This window comes from Zootoca vivipara, chromosome 1, assembly GCF_963506605.1.
Source record: "Zootoca vivipara chromosome 1, rZooViv1.1, whole genome shotgun sequence".
Lineage (NCBI taxonomy): Eukaryota > Metazoa > Chordata > Lepidosauria > Squamata > Lacertidae > Zootoca > Zootoca vivipara.
In genome coordinates this window covers 9,337,713-9,355,708 of record NC_083276.1, presented here as the reverse complement: position 1 = coordinate 9,355,708, position 17,996 = coordinate 9,337,713, and the positions used below count along the sequence as shown (strand labels likewise).

Genomic DNA, 17,996 nt, shown 5'->3' with positions numbered 1-17,996 from the left:
CATTTGCGGCTACATGGAGATTCCTGGGCACCCGTTTGGCTACCACAGTTTTAAAACCTCTGCCTTAGTCCACAGTTAACAACAACTCTATTTCTGCTGTTTCTCCTTGCATACTGAGACAAGTGAATTGTTGTAAAAGCAAGCTACAGTCAAGCAATGTAGTTGAGATCGTAGAGTTGGAAAGGACCCCCGAGGGTCATCTAGTTCAACCCCCTCACAAACAGACATTCCATTGTGGCAAGTGTAACCAAGATTTAAGGTGCCGTCTGGCACCCAGCTTATATATCTGAGTTTCTCACACTGTTCACCATGTGTGTAGACGCACACTGAGAGGAATGGAGTCAGGACATGTGTCTGTTAAGAACGTGTGTATACTTTTAACTCTTAATGCCTACTAAACAACTTGTCACACCAGGAAAAAGGGGAAATTATTGCTTACAAGAGAGAAATGGAAGAGATAATGAATTTTCATTACGGCTGTTATTTCAATGGTAAGATGGAATGAAGTATAAATTCGATAAGTAAAGATAGGTTTAAGATAGCTACTTTTCCATACAACTATTTCATTGCCAGCCTACAAGTATTTCCTCAGAAGAGATTGGGTTCAATCTTAAGAAAGGACACACAGGGTTGTATCTTTTGTGCATACAGTGATGATACACTATTGAAAAGTCATTGTTGTGATAAGGTGTAACCGAACATCCCAATGCTGCTGCTGCTCTGTACTTTTTCGCTCCATAAGACGCACCTGACCACAAGACGCACCTAGTTTTTTAGAGCAGGAAAACAAGGAAAAAAAATATTCTGAATCACACCCTCCTCAAATACAAGCGCAAATTCTTACCAGAATAACAGCAGCTTGTATATATGTACTGTATCCCAAGGGAATACATTTTTTTGCATACCTTCTACTGTACATAGATATACATGCCATTTTCAATATAATCATATTGTACTGCTTTGGCTATGTGTTTAATAAAATATTGAATTCTTGCATTGCGAAAAATGAAGATTATGGTGAAAAGTGAAAAACTAGAGCAAAAAATTGCAAACCCCCCCCCTAGAGCTTACAGAACAAAACCGACTTCAGATATGAAATCAGCATTGAAAGAACATATAAGAACAGTTGAAAAATCTCATGCAACAGAAAATGGGGGGGGGAGGGAGGAATTGCTCCATAGGACTCATTTGCTCCATAAGACGCACGGACATTTCTCCTTACTTTTTAAAAAGTGTGTCTTATGGAGAGAAAAATATGGTGCACTACACATAACTGTTCTAGTAAAGGAGATCCCCCCCAATGCAAATAGCAGCTTCAAAAACCAATTTTCACCAGGACCAAAGCAGGGGATGAAAGAGTTTCACTCCGCCTTTCTGCCAGCTGGGTGCCTTCGTAATGATCAGCCCCCACTCTGTGACTTCTGTTTGCATTTTGACCTATAGGAAGGACTCTGAATTGAAAACAGAGACGTCATATATACCTTTGTTATCCACGAAAATCTTTCAATAAAAACAAAATCATAATAATAAATAATAAAAATTAAAAATCCATGTATGGCTACTTTGGCTCTCCAGTCACATTCAGGTATATTGTTCTTTAGTCCAAGCACAAGTGATCAATTTTCTATTTGCATGGCCAGATGGAATAATTGATTTTCTTGAATTTATTTATGTATCTGCCACAATATGTATAGTGTTCTTCTCTACTATTTTGCAGCAAAATGTGTGAAATCCAAAGTATCTTTGGAGGAACTAACACTTGGCATAACTTGGCATAACTGTATAACTGTTAAGAAAGGAGGAAGTGCTTTATGTACGTTATTGTCACATTCGCACCATACATCTAAAGCACTCATATCACTTTAACAGTCATAGCTTCCCCTAAAAAATCATGGGAACCGTGGTTGATTTAGGGTGCTGGGAATTGTAACTCTGTGAGGGGGTCTCGTAACAAGTCTCACCACCCTTAATAAACTGCAGTTGTCAGGATTTTTTAAAAGGGAAGCCCATGGTGGTTAAAGTGGTATAAGAGTGCATTAAATGTGTGGCATGGATGTGACCTACCTCTGCCCTTACAACATCATTGTAAGGTAAGTCAGTGTCTACCTATTGTAGCATGTGTTGGGGAGGAACTGGGTGAGAGGGTTGCGTTTGAGAGATGGTATATAAAAGGCACTCAATGAGTTCGTGGAAGAAGCAAGATTTAAACGTGAGGGATCTTTGCCACTTTGGCTAAATTTTGGCCTACAACTCCCATGATCCCTAGCTAGCAGGACCAGTGGTCAGGGATGATGGGAATTGTAGTCTCCAAACATCTGGAGCCCAAGGTTGAGGACCACTGCTTTGATCTATTGCTCAAATTAGATGAATAACATAAATAGATTCTCTGAATGATTACTGCTAATAGGTGTTAATTTTAGAACAAAATTGAAACAATCTCTTAGGAAACCTGCACCAAAGGAAAGTTTAAATCAGTTGTTTGGTATCTGTTGCTAATAGATCTCTCACTATGAAACACTGTGTGATGGAAGTACATATTGGTGCATAACAAAGATTTTAGTAAAAGCCAGCATCCTTTTTCTAGGATTATATCAAAATGCACCCTCTTGTGGTGAGAAAAGAAAACACTAAGTACAAAACCTCTTTATTTCCTCCTTACTCTTTCTCAGTAATTTAAAAGTCTCGTCTAATGTGTGAGAGAAAGCTCGAATTATTGAAATGATTCTGTTTCATCTAAGTTAATTAGGAGGAGATGACAATTAGACAGCGTTGTATAAAGTTTCAGACTTGGGCTATGGATGACTGAGTTCATTTCCCTTCTTAATTGTGAGCCTTAATGACCCTGGACAAGGTGGTGTTTTTTGGCTATCTAACAAGGTGGTTGTGAGAATAAAATGCTCCTTCTCCTTCCTGATAGATTGCTCTGTTAGGCTTGATCTGAGCACTGTAAAGAAAGGGAGCAGTTTGAGACTGCATTGTCATTTGATGTGGGCCTTGTGAGGTTTTAGCTATAGCAGTGCACATTTTCATTTCTTGGAATATAAGCTATGCTTTGTGTCCAGAGTATTCTCAGAGGGAGATGCTAGTCAGCTTAGAGGAGTCACATAGTTTTTTCTTCTCTCTAGAGCTGGTAGTAGGTGCTCCCTGCTTTCACTACAAGGATAAAACAGAGGTAAGAAATGATTAGTGCAATTTGGAAACCATAAAGTGCCATATACATTTTTCTTATCTAAGAATAATCTGCTAGTGAAATGCATTATATCAATTTATGGATTCATTGGGCAAATTTTTAGCAATTTGTGAATGCACTCTAATTCTTCTGATTGCCTTGCCCTGTAATCTTGACAAGAGAGCAGCCTTTAATTGTGTTTGTTCAATTTCCTAGGTTTCTTGCAATATATTCCGAACACTTCCTCCTAGCGATAGCAATGAGTTTGATCCAGAAGAAGATGAACCCACCCTTGAGGCGTCATGGCCACATTTACAGGTGATTTTATTCTTTTAATTTTTTTATTTTAGAATTAAAAACAAGCACACCAACTTGCGTGCTGGAAGGACACTGAAATGGGACAGAACACATTTTTTTTTAAAAAAAAAAAACCCCAAACAAAATACAATTTATTGTGATTAGATGGACCGGGGCGGGGGATGGTTTGTGACAGTGTCCAGTTAGGATTAATGTGATATGCCCTCCTGGGTTATGTCTTTTTTAGCTCTGCAGCCACATATGGACCCAGACCTAAGGACAATTCAGTCCAATATTCTGTTTTTACAGTGGCTATCTAGATGCTTATAAGGGGCCTTCAAGCAGGACAGGAACTCACCAGCGCTCTCGCCACAGGATAGCAGATTGTTATAGGCTGCAGCAGTGTTCTTTCTGGGGGAGAAGGAAGCAAACTCCCTGTAAACTGATGGTTCCCTGACCAGTGGCAGGACCTGATAACTTCCCTTTGCTCTGCCTAGAAGCCTCAAGTAGCCCATGAGCCTCTGGCTGGTTCAGGGGACCAAAACTTGCTTCTCCTTTCTGCTTCAGGTCCAGTGCAACGTTTAAGGATTTAGTAGTCAGTGCTTAACTTCAAAGTTTTGGAGTTGCCACCCTAATCCGAAGTTTTTAAACTAACAGTGTGTACAAGCATCTCCCTTTGCACACCGCCTCATTTTTGCTGCTTTGTAAACAGGCATGCTATTGCATTTACCTGAAGTGTTCACTCAAAATAAGGTTAGAAACCAGGAAGTCTCAGCAGTATCTAATCTACATTGCTTTAGTCTCAAATGACTTTAAACTTCTATTTCTCAGCTGTCACCTGATGTGCACTTTTCCGTATATAGCTTGGCCGGCATGCCCGGGCCATTTGAGGACAGCAGAAATCTTTAGTTTGACAGTATCATAATAGATGTTGCAATTTATTTTGTGCACTGTATACCCACATGACAGGTTCTGTGCTGTTAGTTTTGATCATAGCTGCCAAGTTTTCGCTTTTCTCGCGAGGAAGCCTATTCAGCATAAGGGAAAATCCCTGTAAAAAAGGGATAACTTGGCAGCTATGGTTTTGATAAACCTCAGGTCTCTTTCACTTTCTGGTTCCCTTTGAAAATTGTGTTCAGATTTTCTACGCAGAATAGTAACAGTGTGCCATATTATAGATGAATGTATATAGATAAATACAGATTTAGTGATTTTAAATTCTATATTTAGCTTGGCATTCTGTTCAGTATGGATATTGATTTTTATAAAAGGGACTAGGAAACACCATTTTAAATAGTTTCCTAGGAAATACAAAGGCGCATTGAGGAGAAGCAGCTGTAGGCTCCAGCTTTCAGTCCTCTAGCAGCTTATATTTAGCTAGGCAGAATACATTGAGCCACACCTTATGATGGTCTGCAACTTCTAAAACCAGTTTCACACAGATTTTAAAGTGTTATCGCTTCCTTTCCATTCTTCCATTCATGGAACTAATGGCCCTGGTCACTTGCTTCCCCCTAAAAAGATGTAGGCTTTGTGTGCAAAGTGCCCTAGGTTCAATCCAGGTAGGATTGGGAATGCCCCCCTTTCTGAAACCTAGGAGGGCCAGTGCCTGCTGGGATAAACCTGTGATGAGACTTAGTGAAAGGAAGCTCCATGTGTTCCTGCTTACGTGCCAGCATGGGCAACGGTAGCCTAGTAGCACACCCACCCCAGTTCTTCAGGAGAGAGCAATTACTGTAATTGCGAAGTAGCAGGGTGTACCATCCTTTCCTTGCCCCAAATGGTGTCACACGGTGATTTTTCACCCCATAGGGTTAGAAATGCCCACACATTTTAAACCTCACGGGGGGGGGGGGGGAGTTGCCTGGCACGGTGACTTGAAATGAGGAAACAGGGCAGAGAAAGACTTAAGTGCCCTTTCCATCCACTGATTCCCTCCCTATCAGTTCCATAAAGTGGAAAGGGCTGTTGGACGTGTTTACATGTAACCTGCAGTCTGGCCCTGTGGGGTGGAGAGGGAGAGAGTGCGGGCACACAAATGCCTTCCATGCAGGAGGCAGTCCCCCCCCCCCAAAAAAACCCCAAGTTTGGAAAATCCAGATTAAAACACATTATTCTGCAACAGGCATCTGTGTTGTAGTTGAACGCTCCCAAAAGCTTTCTAATTACTATTAAATGTTTCACCAACATCATAATTGCTTTATTTTGTATGATTTCAAGAGTCTGGAGGGCAGAGGAATGCTGATTATACCCCTGGGAGCTTTGGCAAGCCAGTGAAAAAGAGTTTGTGATGCCTGCTCTTAGAATGAGCTGCAGTTCTTCTGATGGCAGCTAAATGAAAAGAATTAATGGGCACTAGGCTTATGCCACTCTAGGCTATATGAACACAGGAAAATAACACATTATTTATTAAGTTAAATTGGATTTATATCCCACCCTCTCCTGAGTGGGTATGAGTGGCAGTGGTAGTATTTATATGTGTGGGTCTGTGTCTCTGAAAAGGGCCTATGGGAGGGGGGGGGGAGACCATATAAATAAACCAAGGAAGGGTGGGACGGGAGGTAGGGGAAGATGGGGAAACAGTTTTATCAAGGTGGTCGTGAAGATAACTTTTTTTTTAAAAAAAGATGTTTGATTCAGCAACAGTCTTCTCACACATGCAGAACAACGAACTCCTCTGTGCAGTGGGAGGGAGGGCAGCAGATTGGAAAACACTCACTTGAACCAGGGTTAGGCACATAGACAATGTCTTTACCTACCATTGTCCCTCTCTTGCTTCTCTTTAAATACAGAAGCAGAATAATTTACTGTTTCATTCTGTAGAAATGCAGCACGCATTAACACATTACTAAATTGTGTTATGATTTATTGCAGCTTGTATATGAATTTTTCATACGATTTTTGGAAAGCCAAGAATTCCAGCCCAGCATTGCCAAAAAATACATAGATCAGAAATTTGTACTACAGGTAAGGAGGTCTGCTTTCTTTGAAGCTCATGAGAGTATTTGTAATGTTAACTTAAAAAAAAAGAAAAGGTTAATGACTGGAGTTTCAGAAAGTCTGAGGGACTTTAAAAAACAAGCTGCATTCAGAAGCTGTCACTGGGATATGTGAAAGCAATTATGAAATGCTGTAACTTAAATTTGGTAGTTACACGTAGGTAGCCTTGTTGGTCTGCCATAGTCGAAACAATATTAAAAAATTCCTTCCAGTAGCACCTTAGAGACCAACTAAGTTTATCATTGGTATGAGCTTTTGTGTGCATGCACACTTCTTCAGAACGAAAGCTCATACCAATGACAAACTTAGTTTGTCTCTAAGGTGCTATTGGAAGGATTTTTTTAAATTAAATTTGTTAGAAGATGACATTAAATGTTTGGCACTAAGAAGTAGCTAACTCCACATGAGAGAGAATGCCACACAACCATCTCCTGAAACAATTCTCACTCTGCCTCCACCTTATAAATAGAATTCCGTGGTGCAAAAGGCTTGAACCTGCCCCTCCCTGTTAGATCTTGCCAAGCATTAATCAATATACTGGTCCATCAGTGCTTGGGAAGTAAGGCTTATATGCAATTTGGTCCTTCTGTTTATGGACAGACTCTTTGATCCAGCAAAGGCTTCTGTGAAGAGGAGAGAGGTGATTGCCATACATTCTTCCTTCTCTCTGCAGCCCCTTGCGTCCACACCAGATCTGCTTCAGAGCGTTTGGATACCCTTTGGCACAGTGTTTCAAAATAGCCAGGCGCCAGGCGCATTTTGCCCCTGGCTATCGGCCACTTGCGACCAAGCGCAGATGCCTGAGCTCCAGGATGACACCTGATACCTCCATCACCTGGAGGTGCATACCTGAGGATCCTTGGATCTGGACTGTTTTCACACACTAATGCCCCTTCCTGTAGAATTCTATCAGTTATATTTTCTCTGCACAGTTGGAAATAATTTCAGCAAGCAAAATGTGTCCCCCCCCCTGCCACCTGAGCAGGAGCAGTGAACAACAATATGGTTAATTGCTGTAGCTTGTCTTCACTTACCCCACTCCACTGCTGTGCTCACAGTTGTGAAGAATAGTATTACGTTATGAATGTGTTACCATTAAGAAAAGGAGGTAGAAATAGGCCAGTATATATGTGGACAGTCCCTGGATCAAGTGACTTTTCTTCTTTAAGTTCTCAAAGCTCTTAACCTAGCTCAAGGGTGTAATCTGAACTAGCCAGAGGATCAACCACATCAGCCCATCATTTGAAAAAATAAGACTTTAGAACCGTCTTGCCCCAAAATGGCAACTAGACATTCTGGTTTGGCAACTGCAACCTTGGTTTAAGTAGCCCCTAGCTTATATGTACGAATTTCTAACACTGCTGTAGAACAGTGCTGGGAGCTGTATGGAGCAAGGGGGGCATTTGCGAAAACATCCCCCCACCCCGTTCATGAAAGCTTCCACTGGATCAAAGAGCCTCCCGTGAAGGTTATTGGTAGGGATCCATTGTCAGAATTCATGATGGACAATTTGGCTGTGGAATAAAGAAGTATGGGTCAGATAAAGCCAATTCAGAAATGCAGGTGTTAGAGACAGTCTCCATTTCTGAGCTATTGTTTTTGTTTTGATTCCCCCCCCCCAATAGCTTCTGGAACTGTTTGACAGCGAAGATCCTCGTGAGCGGGACTACCTAAAAACAGTCTTACACAGAATTTATGGCAAGTTCCTTGGTCTTAGAGCATTTATCAGGAAACAGATTAACAATATTTTTCTACGGTAAGTGTGAGGTTTTTTTTGTTTTTTGTTTAAAAAAGAAAGCTGTTTGTGTAATTTTCTATTTTTCTTCTTGTAGGTTTGTATGCCCGCAATATATTTTGTATTGTGTTGTGTTTTTAAACTGTAAACCACCCTGGTTGGTCCATGCACACTAGAAGAGCAGGCTAGAAATTTCCAAGTAAATAAATACATCATCTGTGTAATTTGTGTCTGTGCAATTTGCTTAATTATTTAATGTATGTAATTTGTTTGGACAGGTTTGTTTATGAAACTGAGCACTTCAATGGTGTAGCTGAACTGCTGGAAATATTAGGAAGGTAAATAAAGTCTCATTTTTTAATGGCTGACCTCACCTACGACACTCCTTCTACATGATGTGTGAAACTTGATGTGCAAAAAAGGTTATCTTAAATTTGCTGACAGCCCAAAATGTGGAAGAAACCTCAGTAGCAGTTGAAATGGCTTCCAGATAAGCGTGCTTGTGATAGTAAACACATGACCCAACTTTCAATTTCCCAAAATGAGGGGTGTTAAAAAGTTATAATATGACTTAAGGATTCAAAAGGTATTTTAATTAAATTAATATAATTTAGGTTTGCCTGGTAAGTTAAATGTGTGTAAAATTGCATAGAATTCGTTAAAAAATCATTGCCAAATACTTGTGGCAAATTATTATTATTATTATTATTATTATTATTATTATTAACTATAATCACAGTGCTACTACAATGGTACCTCTACTTACGAATGGAGCTCCATCCGCCATCTTGGATGCGGTTTAGATAGGCTTTTTTCTACTTACGAATTTTTAGATAGGGTTGCTTCTACTTACGATTTTTTTCTCCCAATGCATTCCTATGGGATTCGACTTACATTTTTTTTCGACTTACAAAGGTGTGTTCGGAACGCATTAAATTCGTAAGTAGAGGTACCACTGTATTTAGCATTATCTGACATTTTCATTAGGTAAAATTATTTTTTGTTTTGTTTTCCGAAAGCAGTTTATGTGCTTCTCCATCAACAGACTTACCAAGCTAACTGTTGTCCAATCACAAAAAATAATAGCAGATTTGAATTCCTCACACTCAAAAACATATTTTTAAGACCCCTCTCTGAAGAAATTAGCAAAAACAAATCCCCTCCTAAAATGACATGCCCTAATGGCCCAATGTGAGTTGCTGCCTTGCCATGGAGGCTCATAAGATGCAGTGGTGTTGAACCAACTCTCAGCCCTGCCCTGTTCTTTTTTTCCTCCACTCACTTGTGCTGCACACAATAATAGTTCAAATGGAACTGCAGTTGTGCAGAGGGGAGTGAAGCTGTAGAAAGCCTTCTTTGAAATTCAGGAAAGATGTCACGACTCTTGACTGCTGCGTTTCTGAGAGCACAAGGAAGCTAAATAATGTGTCTTCCTGAAGTTGGACAGAGTCACTTGCCAGGGCTGGGATACTGCTATATCTGAGTTAGTTCCTTATAATATCGGTTCTAAATTGGATCTGAAGGATTGGGTTGCTGGTGGGGATTGTCAGGCAATCGTATGCTTTATTGGGCATCCAGTTTAGTCAAGGTAGCTCTTACTGACATTTAAAGTGGTGTTCAAATGCTATGGGGCCCTGTATCCTTTAGGGACATGGGTGGCGCTGTGATCTAAACCACTGAGCCTAGGGCTTGCCAGTCGGAAGGTCGGCAGTTCGAATCCCTGTGACGGGGTGTGATGTACAAGTAGATAAATAGGTACCGTTCTGGCGGGAAGGTAAACAGCGTTTCCTTGTGCTGCTCTGGTTTCACTAGAAGCGGCTTAGTCATGCTGGCCACATGACCCGGAAAAACTGTTTGCGGACAAATGACCAGTAAAGCGAGATAAGCATTGCAACCCCAGAGTCGTCCGCGACTGGACTTAACTGTCAGGGGCCCTTTACCTTTACCTTTATCCTTAGTTGCTTGGCATATGCTTAACTTTAGTTTAGAGGCAAGGTCAGGCTGTTAAGCTTTTCTGTGCTCCATTTTAGATTTTCTGATGGCCCACACCTTGGGCTTGTTCATTTGATCCCCAGAATTTTATTTGCATTGAGGCCATGACCTTGAGCTCATGTAGTTTCAGCTCATATGTTTCCTTATCTGCTCGCTTTGATCCTGAAAGAGAAATCCTTGGCCTTTTTCCTTGCAGGATCTGGCAGATTCCACCCTGAAGTGAATGTAGTTTATTCAGTCACTTCTATCCACAGTGAGAGAGGACAAGAGACCCGAACTTGCTCATGATAACAAAATTCTCAGGGGTCAGATAATGAAAGGAAATCTGTATGGACAATTTTATAACATGCACTGTTTGCACTTATTGGTAAAGGAATGCTTTTCTGCTTATAAATAAAATTTGCAAGATTGCTTTTGTTCTCAAGCAAATCTAGACCATGTTTCATGTGTGCCAGTTTCAAACACTTGTTCTAGCTGTGATTAGATACATCTCAGTTCATTCTGTGTTAAGGAATACCTTGATAGTAATAAGGCTTCTTTTCTCCCTCCTAGTATTATCAATGGCTTTGCTTTACCTCTTAAAGCTGAGCATAAACAGTTTTTGGTGAAAGTACTGATTCCTCTACATACCGTTAGAAGTTTATCGCTCTTCCATGCACAGGTAAAAACTTCCATACAAATGTTGTTGTTGTCGTTTCTTGCTTTTGTTAGAACCGGTGCGGCACTTCTGTATGTGCTGAGTTGGAAATAGGTTTAATCAAACCCCTTCAGAAAACTGAAACATGTAGAGTCCAGTAGACATATTTTTGCATGCCCCTTGTGTTCACCAGAGACTGCGTGCAATTGGGCAAGAATCTCCAGCAACCCACCCACTTCTGTCAGTCTGTTCTTGATGCCTTACAAGCTTATTTGGCTAGGTGAGTGGGATGTTTTCTCTAGTTCAGCCCTGAGCCCACAATGCAGTGCTAGGTAAGCTAAGGAGGTACAAGACTATTGGCTGTTTTGCTGAAACAGAGCTACTGCTAATGGTATCTTAATTGTTTAGTGTTGCCTTAGGAGGGGGGGCACACAAGGTTTGAAAACTAAAATTGAAAGCTTGCACTTTGTGCAGCACTGGGATGGGGGCAGAACTAGAACAAGTGTCTGTCTTCAGTGGTGATGAATACAAACAACCCCTCTTTTAGGCGTGATCGAAATGTGCATGATTGTGCACATGCACACAGCGGCAAACCCGGAAGGGACCAGGAAATGTCCTAAAAGGGATGGATGGGGCAGGGTGTTTTAATTGCACACAATTTCACACAAGCGTGCGGCGCCCTGGAATGCAAGACCCATGCACACCGGGGGCTGCCTGTATAGCTTCCCTATTTTTTAAAAAACTTTTTTTGGTTTAGGTGCTTTATTGCACTCTGTAATTGGGGTGTGGCAGCTAGATATGCCCACCAGCTAACTTGGGGAGGCGCACTACAGCCCGAGTCAGACACCTCCTCCCCACACCTCCTCCCCTTCCCACCTCCCTTCTTACTTTTGCCACTCCAGTGAATCTGTAGTCAGCTGACACAAAGCACCTAAGGGTAGCATCTTCCACTGTTCTTGATAGGAGAGGAGACTGCAGGGAATAATAAGTGGGGAGTGTTGCTGTGTGTTTCTGAAAGTGTTTGCTCCTTCCAAAAGCCAGTTTTTGAGGGGGTTGGCTGGAATGAAAAGGTTGCCTTCCTCTGCTGCAAGGTGATGGTGAAGCAACTGTGTGTCAGAGTTAGCCTACACACCACTGTGTAGCCTGCACACCACTGCTTTGAATTCCTGGCACAAATTCTGAACCAGCACCTATACTCTTTAGTATTCTTGCTTTCCTAAGTTTGACTACAAATCTTCTCATTGAGCAGCAGCATGTTCCCCCAGTTCCTGCTCTCCAAACCTTTGCCTCTGATATCCCTGCAGAGGGAGCCTTGCTACCTTAATCTTTCTGTATGCTGGTCTTCAGCTGTGCTAACTCATCTCATGTGCCCTAGTGCTGCCAGAAATGTAGAAGAAAAACATCCACAGCACAATGAGGCATTCAGTGCCGAAATTCAGATGGTTTCAGACTCACATTTATCTAGTTGCTTTAGTACACTGAGGAGCTTGGTGCGTTGGTCAACGTTGCAGTTTGATGGAACTCCACATCTTTCAATCTTCATTTGAAATGGAAACTGCTAGCAGAATAAGACTTGGATACAAAGCTGCCCCTGTGTTATTTGAGGGTTGTTGCATTATTATTATTATTATTATTATTATTATTATTGGGGTAGGACCACTGATTTATCTCTTCCTGCTACAGCCCCCTGTATTACTTCCTAATATTTTCCACTGGGCATCATTAATAGTTGCTCTTTGTAGTTGCAGGAGGATGCAGCAAGTCAGGGAAAACCCAGTGCCATGAAGGATTCAGGATGTATATATGGATTAGCCACCTTAATGCTATTTTTATTCTTTTTGCCTTTTCAAGAAAATATTTTAATGCAATGTTTTCTTATATATTTTGCAGTTGGCGTATTGCATAGTGCAGTTTCTGGAGAAAGACCCTTCACTCACAGAGCCTGTAAGTATGATATATACATGTCTTTTTTTATCTTGAGAGTTGGCTTCAGAAACCTGTGTATTTCTGTATCTAAATGGATTGTTCATTGTCTCTTCCTCCATACAGGTCATTAGAGGTTTAATGAAATTCTGGCCGAAAACTTGCAGTCAAAAAGAAGTAAGTAACGGGGCATCAATCCTCTTCCTGTTGAAAACAGAATCTGTATAAAAAGGAATCATTGGGCCATCTCTTATTATATGGCAAATGGCATTTAATGTAAGCAAATGTAAAGGGATGCACATTTCGGGAAAAAATACCTTAATCTCATATATATGCTCATAGGGTCTGAACTGCTGGTGGCTGATGAGGAAAGAGACCTTGGAAAATAGCTAGATGAAGATGGCAGCCTAGGGTTTGCAGCAGCTGGAGGGAAAGGCAAATTCCATGCTTGGGATCATTAGAGTGCTTAGAGCAGGCACCCCCAAACTTCGGCCCTCCAGATGTTTTGGACTACAATTCCCATCTTCCCCGACCACTGGTCCTGTTAACTAGGGATCATGGGAGTTTGTTGTGATAAATGTAGTGTTGTAAAGTTCATTAGTGGGCCGTAAAGCCTTAGACCCACGCAGCCAACCTTCAACTCGCTCTGCAAAGCTTCTTCTTGTTCGGACCCAGCAGAGTTACAGCGCAGCTAGAACGATGGCAGACTCAATTCTGTTGCTTCTAAACTAACTTAACTTTATTACAGAAGCATAAAAGAAACAGCAAAACCAACAGAAGCTAGCTGCATGTTTGCAGCTCTTATCTCTAGCGCTCTCTCCTATACACTCCTCTCCGGCAGAAACTCAGACTCAGACTTTCAGACTCAAAACCAAAACACTGAAATCTGAAACAAAGGAAATTGCACGTATGACTTGTGGGCAGACACCCAGAGAATCAGAACGCCTCCAGAGTGTTTTAACTCTGTGTTCACCAGAATCTCAACAGAGCTGTAGGCCAAAACATCTGGAGGGCCACAGTTTGGGGATGCCTGGCTTAGAGTGTTCAACTAGACGGGCTCGGGTTCAAATCTCCACTCAGCCATGAAGCTAATTGGGTCAACCATTGTCTCTCAGGCCAATCTATCACACAGGGCAACTTTGAGGATAAAATGGTGAGGACCCAGCCATGTGTGCTGTTTTGAGCTCTTTAGAGAAATGGTAGGATAGAAACCTTACAAGTAACCTAAGAGTATTTTGTAGTACAATGGAAAATGTAGGTGTCTTTGAGGAATCATAAAGTTAAATGATTCTGTTAAATGATTTTAGATGCAGATTTTTTTTTTACATTCGTCATTGTCTACTCAGAAGCCATAGGTTTATTGCTTTGCACAAAGGTTGACAGCAGCCCAATTAGCAACCATTGTATGCAGCATATTCTTGTAGGAGTAAAATAATGGCTACCCTCCTTAGTGCCATCTGTAAAAAGTAAGCTGCCCACCCTACTTAGCTGTTAATAGTGTAAATTTTTAAGAGCGGTTGGAAATGCTTGGATGTTGCTCTTTAATTGTGACATTTGGAAGTTTATTTTGGTGTAGAGTCTTACTGACTTGATTGAAGTGCGCTTGTTCCTATGCCAATAAATGGTGCTGGGTTTTCCATTTACTTCCTAAGAAGTATATGCATGATTGCAGCCAGTTTCTGCAAATGAAGGGTATATTGTTCTTGTGCATTATCTCTGCTGGCACAACTAGAAGCTGAGTTAATGCTTCCTTCAAAATTTATTTCCGAATGCAAACAGAAGACCTCTGAATTTAATACTTCCTTTCTCACTTTAGGTCATGTTCCTTGGAGAGCTGGAGGAGATATTGGATGTGATTGAACCCTCACAGTTTGTCAAAATTCAAGAACCCTTGTTTAAACAGATAGCTAAGTGTGTGTCTAGCCCTCACTTTCAGGTCAGTATAGGCAGCCAGAAACTCAGAAGCAAATTGTATGTTGCATGTATATAAACCGTGGGGCCATTTGTTTAATATGGGAAGTCACTTCAGAAGAGGGGGATTCTGATAACCTTTAAAGCCCTATACGCCTAGGACGCTTGTACCTACGGGACCGCCTCTCCTGGTATGTCCCACGGAGGACCTTATGGTCCACAAATAATAACATCTTGGAGGTCCCGGGCCTCAAGGAGATTAGACTGGCCTTGACCAGAGCCAAGGCCTTTTCGGTCATGGCCCCGACCTGGTGGAATGCCCTGCCACAAGAAACCAGGGCCTTGCAGGATCTGACATCTTTCCGCAGGGCCTGCAAGACGGAGCTGTTCCGCCAGGCCTTTGGTCGGGGTCCAGTCTGACTCCCCCCCTCTCCTTATGAGAACTTGTATGAAAGTGGCCCTGCAACGTTTCTCACAGGGTCATACAAGATCAGTACAAACAGTTAGGCCGGTGGGCATTTAAGGTCCCCAACCCTAATATGTGGGCTGCCATCTGATTGGATTTCACTTTGATTCTGATTTGATTTTAGGATGTATTTTAATTGATTGCCTGATTTTATGTTAATATGTTAGTTAGTTATTTTAGTTATTTATTGTTACGGTTCTCGACCAGCATACACATATATACATAAAACAATCCAAAATACAATCTAAAATATAAGCAATAAATATAAACTTTATCCATTGTAAAAATTATTAGATAAAAGAAGGTATCACTACTTGGGAGGGTACAGCAAATGATATATATTTGATGTTAGCTGCTCTGAGCCTGGCTTTGGCCGGGGAGGGCTGGGTATAATTTTTTTTAAAAAAATTATTATTCTTCCCTGTCCTACCACTTGTCATGCAATATTGTTTCCTCTTAATAGATTTCCCCTAATGGAATACCACTACCACATGTGTATTTACTTGCTGGCCCCAATATGTTTAGGGCTTTAAAGGTTAATTCCAGTACATTAAGTTGGGCCCATAAACAAACTGGAAAACAGTACAGATGGCAAAGCACTGGCATAATATGGTTGTACTTTCTGGAATTGTTACCTGATCTAGGAAATAAAAGAATACCATTCCCCCCTTTTTTTCAAGGTGGCTGAAAGAGCACTGTACTATTGGAATAATGAGTACATCATGAGTTTGATAGAGGAGAATTCCAATGTAATACTTCCCATAATGTTTTCCAGTCTGTACAGGATTTCCAAAGAACACTGGAACCCGTAAGTGTTTTTCTTTGTTTTATTTTTTAAAAAACCCATTGTATATTTGCAACACATAGAAAATCTTATATTTGTACCTTTCACAGAGCTGTTTTCTAAACAATGAAATACTGGTTATCTGACCTGTCTTGACATTTCACCACTTGCAGGGTTTTACAGCATAGAATTGACACCAAATGCACTTGACTCTAGAGTTGCACAATGAGAGCAGTGCTTTTGCAAGCACTTAGGATATTTACCTGAAGTGTATGCACGAAACTTGTTTCTGGGGTACCATACAATTGAGAAAGTTGCAGTGTTTCTCGTATATAGTGCTAGCTGACAGTATGGTACTTGCACTGTTGTTGTTGTTTAGTCGTTTAGTCGTGTCCGACTCTTCGTGACCCCATGGACCAGAGCACGCCAGGCACTCCTGTCTTGCACTGCCTCCCGCAGTTTGGTCAAACTCATGTTCGGAGCTTCGAGAACACTGTCCAACCATCTTGTCCTCTGTCGTCCCCTTCTCCTAGTGCCCTCAATCTTTCCCAACATCAGGGTCTTTTCCAAGGATTCTTCTCTTCTCATGAGGTGGCCAAAGTATTGGAGCCTCAGCTTCACGACCTGTCCTTCCAGGGAGCACTCAGGGCTGATTTCCTTAAGAATGGATAGGTTTGATCTTCTTGCAGTCCATGGGACTCTCAAGAGTCTCCTCCAGCACCATAATTCAAAAGCATCTATTCTTCGGCGATCAGCCTTCTTTATGGTCCAGCTCTCACTTCCATGCATCACTACTGGGAAAACCATAGCTTTAACTATACGGACCTTTGTCGGCAAGGTGATGTCTCTGCTTTTTAAGATGCTGTCTAGGTTTGTAATTGCTTTTCTCCCAAGAAGCAGGCGTCTTTTAATTTTGTGACTGCTGTCACCATCTGCAGTGATCAAGGAGCCCAAGAAAGTAAAATCTCTCACTGCCTCCATTTCTTCCCCTTCTATTTGCCAGGAGGTGATGGGACCAGTGGCCATGATCTTGGTTTTTTTGATGTTGAGCTTCAGACCATATTTTGCGCTCTCCTCCTTCACCCTCATTAAAAGGTTCTTTAATTCCTCCTCACTTTCTGCCATCAAGGTTGTGTCATCTGCATATCTGAGGTTGTTGATATTTCTTCCGGCAATCTTAATTCCGGCTTGGGATTCATCTAGTCCAGCCTTTCGCATGATGGTACTTGCACTATGATAGAATAAGCTTGCAGACGCTCCTCTGAGTTCATTGGAGAGAGAAGTTAAGAAGAGGAGAAAACTCTGGAACTACAGAGATAATAAATCCCTGTACATAGTTGGAATGTGGCCCTGCCTCGTTGTGTACATGGTCACTTAGGAAAATAGATAAGGTTAAAACTTTTGGAAATTAGAGGAGATTTGGTTGGCTCTCCAAAGCAACTCTCATTATGATCTGGCCTATTTACTTGAAAAGTGATATTGGAACCTCTTCCTAGATATTTATGCACAGCCCTATTGTGAGCAAAAGTATGATGCCTTCCAAGTTGGACTGTTACAGATCTTTGAACAGAAACATTTTATCCGGAGACTGGCAGAACCTGGAAAATATTTCACCAGTTTGAAGGGTCCGTTTCTCAGAAACGGAAAGTTTATTATTGTTTTTTTTAAAAAATAAAAATCTTACAGATCATTGTTCAAACCAAGTTTCACAAAGCTGTTCACAATGCCATACCAACAGTTAAGCCACAATATAATTTTGAAACTAAATAAAAACAAAAACAAACAATCATTTCATTTTTTTCAAAACAGCACAGAAACCTGCTAAAACAAGCAGCACCAGTTAGTAGCACCCAGCATGATATGTCCATATTAAATATTGAATTGGGGAAGCGCAAAGTTCATTCCATATCCTGAGCTAGCATATTGGCAGATGCTCTGATTCTGGTATTTTTCCCCACCCCAAGACTGAACTGTATTATTAAAAATCTAGCCAAAAGAATGAGAAGAATTTGCAGTTCACTAGGAGAAGGGAGGTTGGTTTACTGTGCTTCCTCAGATCGGTTGCGTGGAGGGTTGTGTCAC

General features: G+C 41.2%; 1 protein-coding gene across 5 annotated transcripts in view; it reads left to right on the top strand.

Moving 5' to 3' along the window:
• PPP2R5E (protein phosphatase 2 regulatory subunit B'epsilon) overlaps positions 1-17,996 on the top strand; it is a 79,331-nt gene that overhangs the window by 55,118 nt on the left and 6,217 nt on the right. For all 5 annotated transcript variants that reach the window (XM_060271399.1, XM_060271392.1, XM_060271402.1 and 2 more), the window contains exons 4-12: positions 3,386-3,487; positions 6,341-6,433; positions 8,092-8,222; positions 8,480-8,539; positions 10,746-10,854; positions 12,721-12,774; positions 12,880-12,930; positions 14,570-14,689; positions 15,811-15,938. In XM_060271399.1, coding sequence (XP_060127382.1) covers positions 3,386-3,487; positions 6,341-6,433; positions 8,092-8,222; positions 8,480-8,539; positions 10,746-10,854; positions 12,721-12,774; positions 12,880-12,930; positions 14,570-14,689; positions 15,811-15,938 — 848 coding nt within the window. The remainder of the gene's footprint in view (positions 1-3,385; positions 3,488-6,340; positions 6,434-8,091; positions 8,223-8,479; positions 8,540-10,745; positions 10,855-12,720; positions 12,775-12,879; positions 12,931-14,569; positions 14,690-15,810; positions 15,939-17,996) is intronic.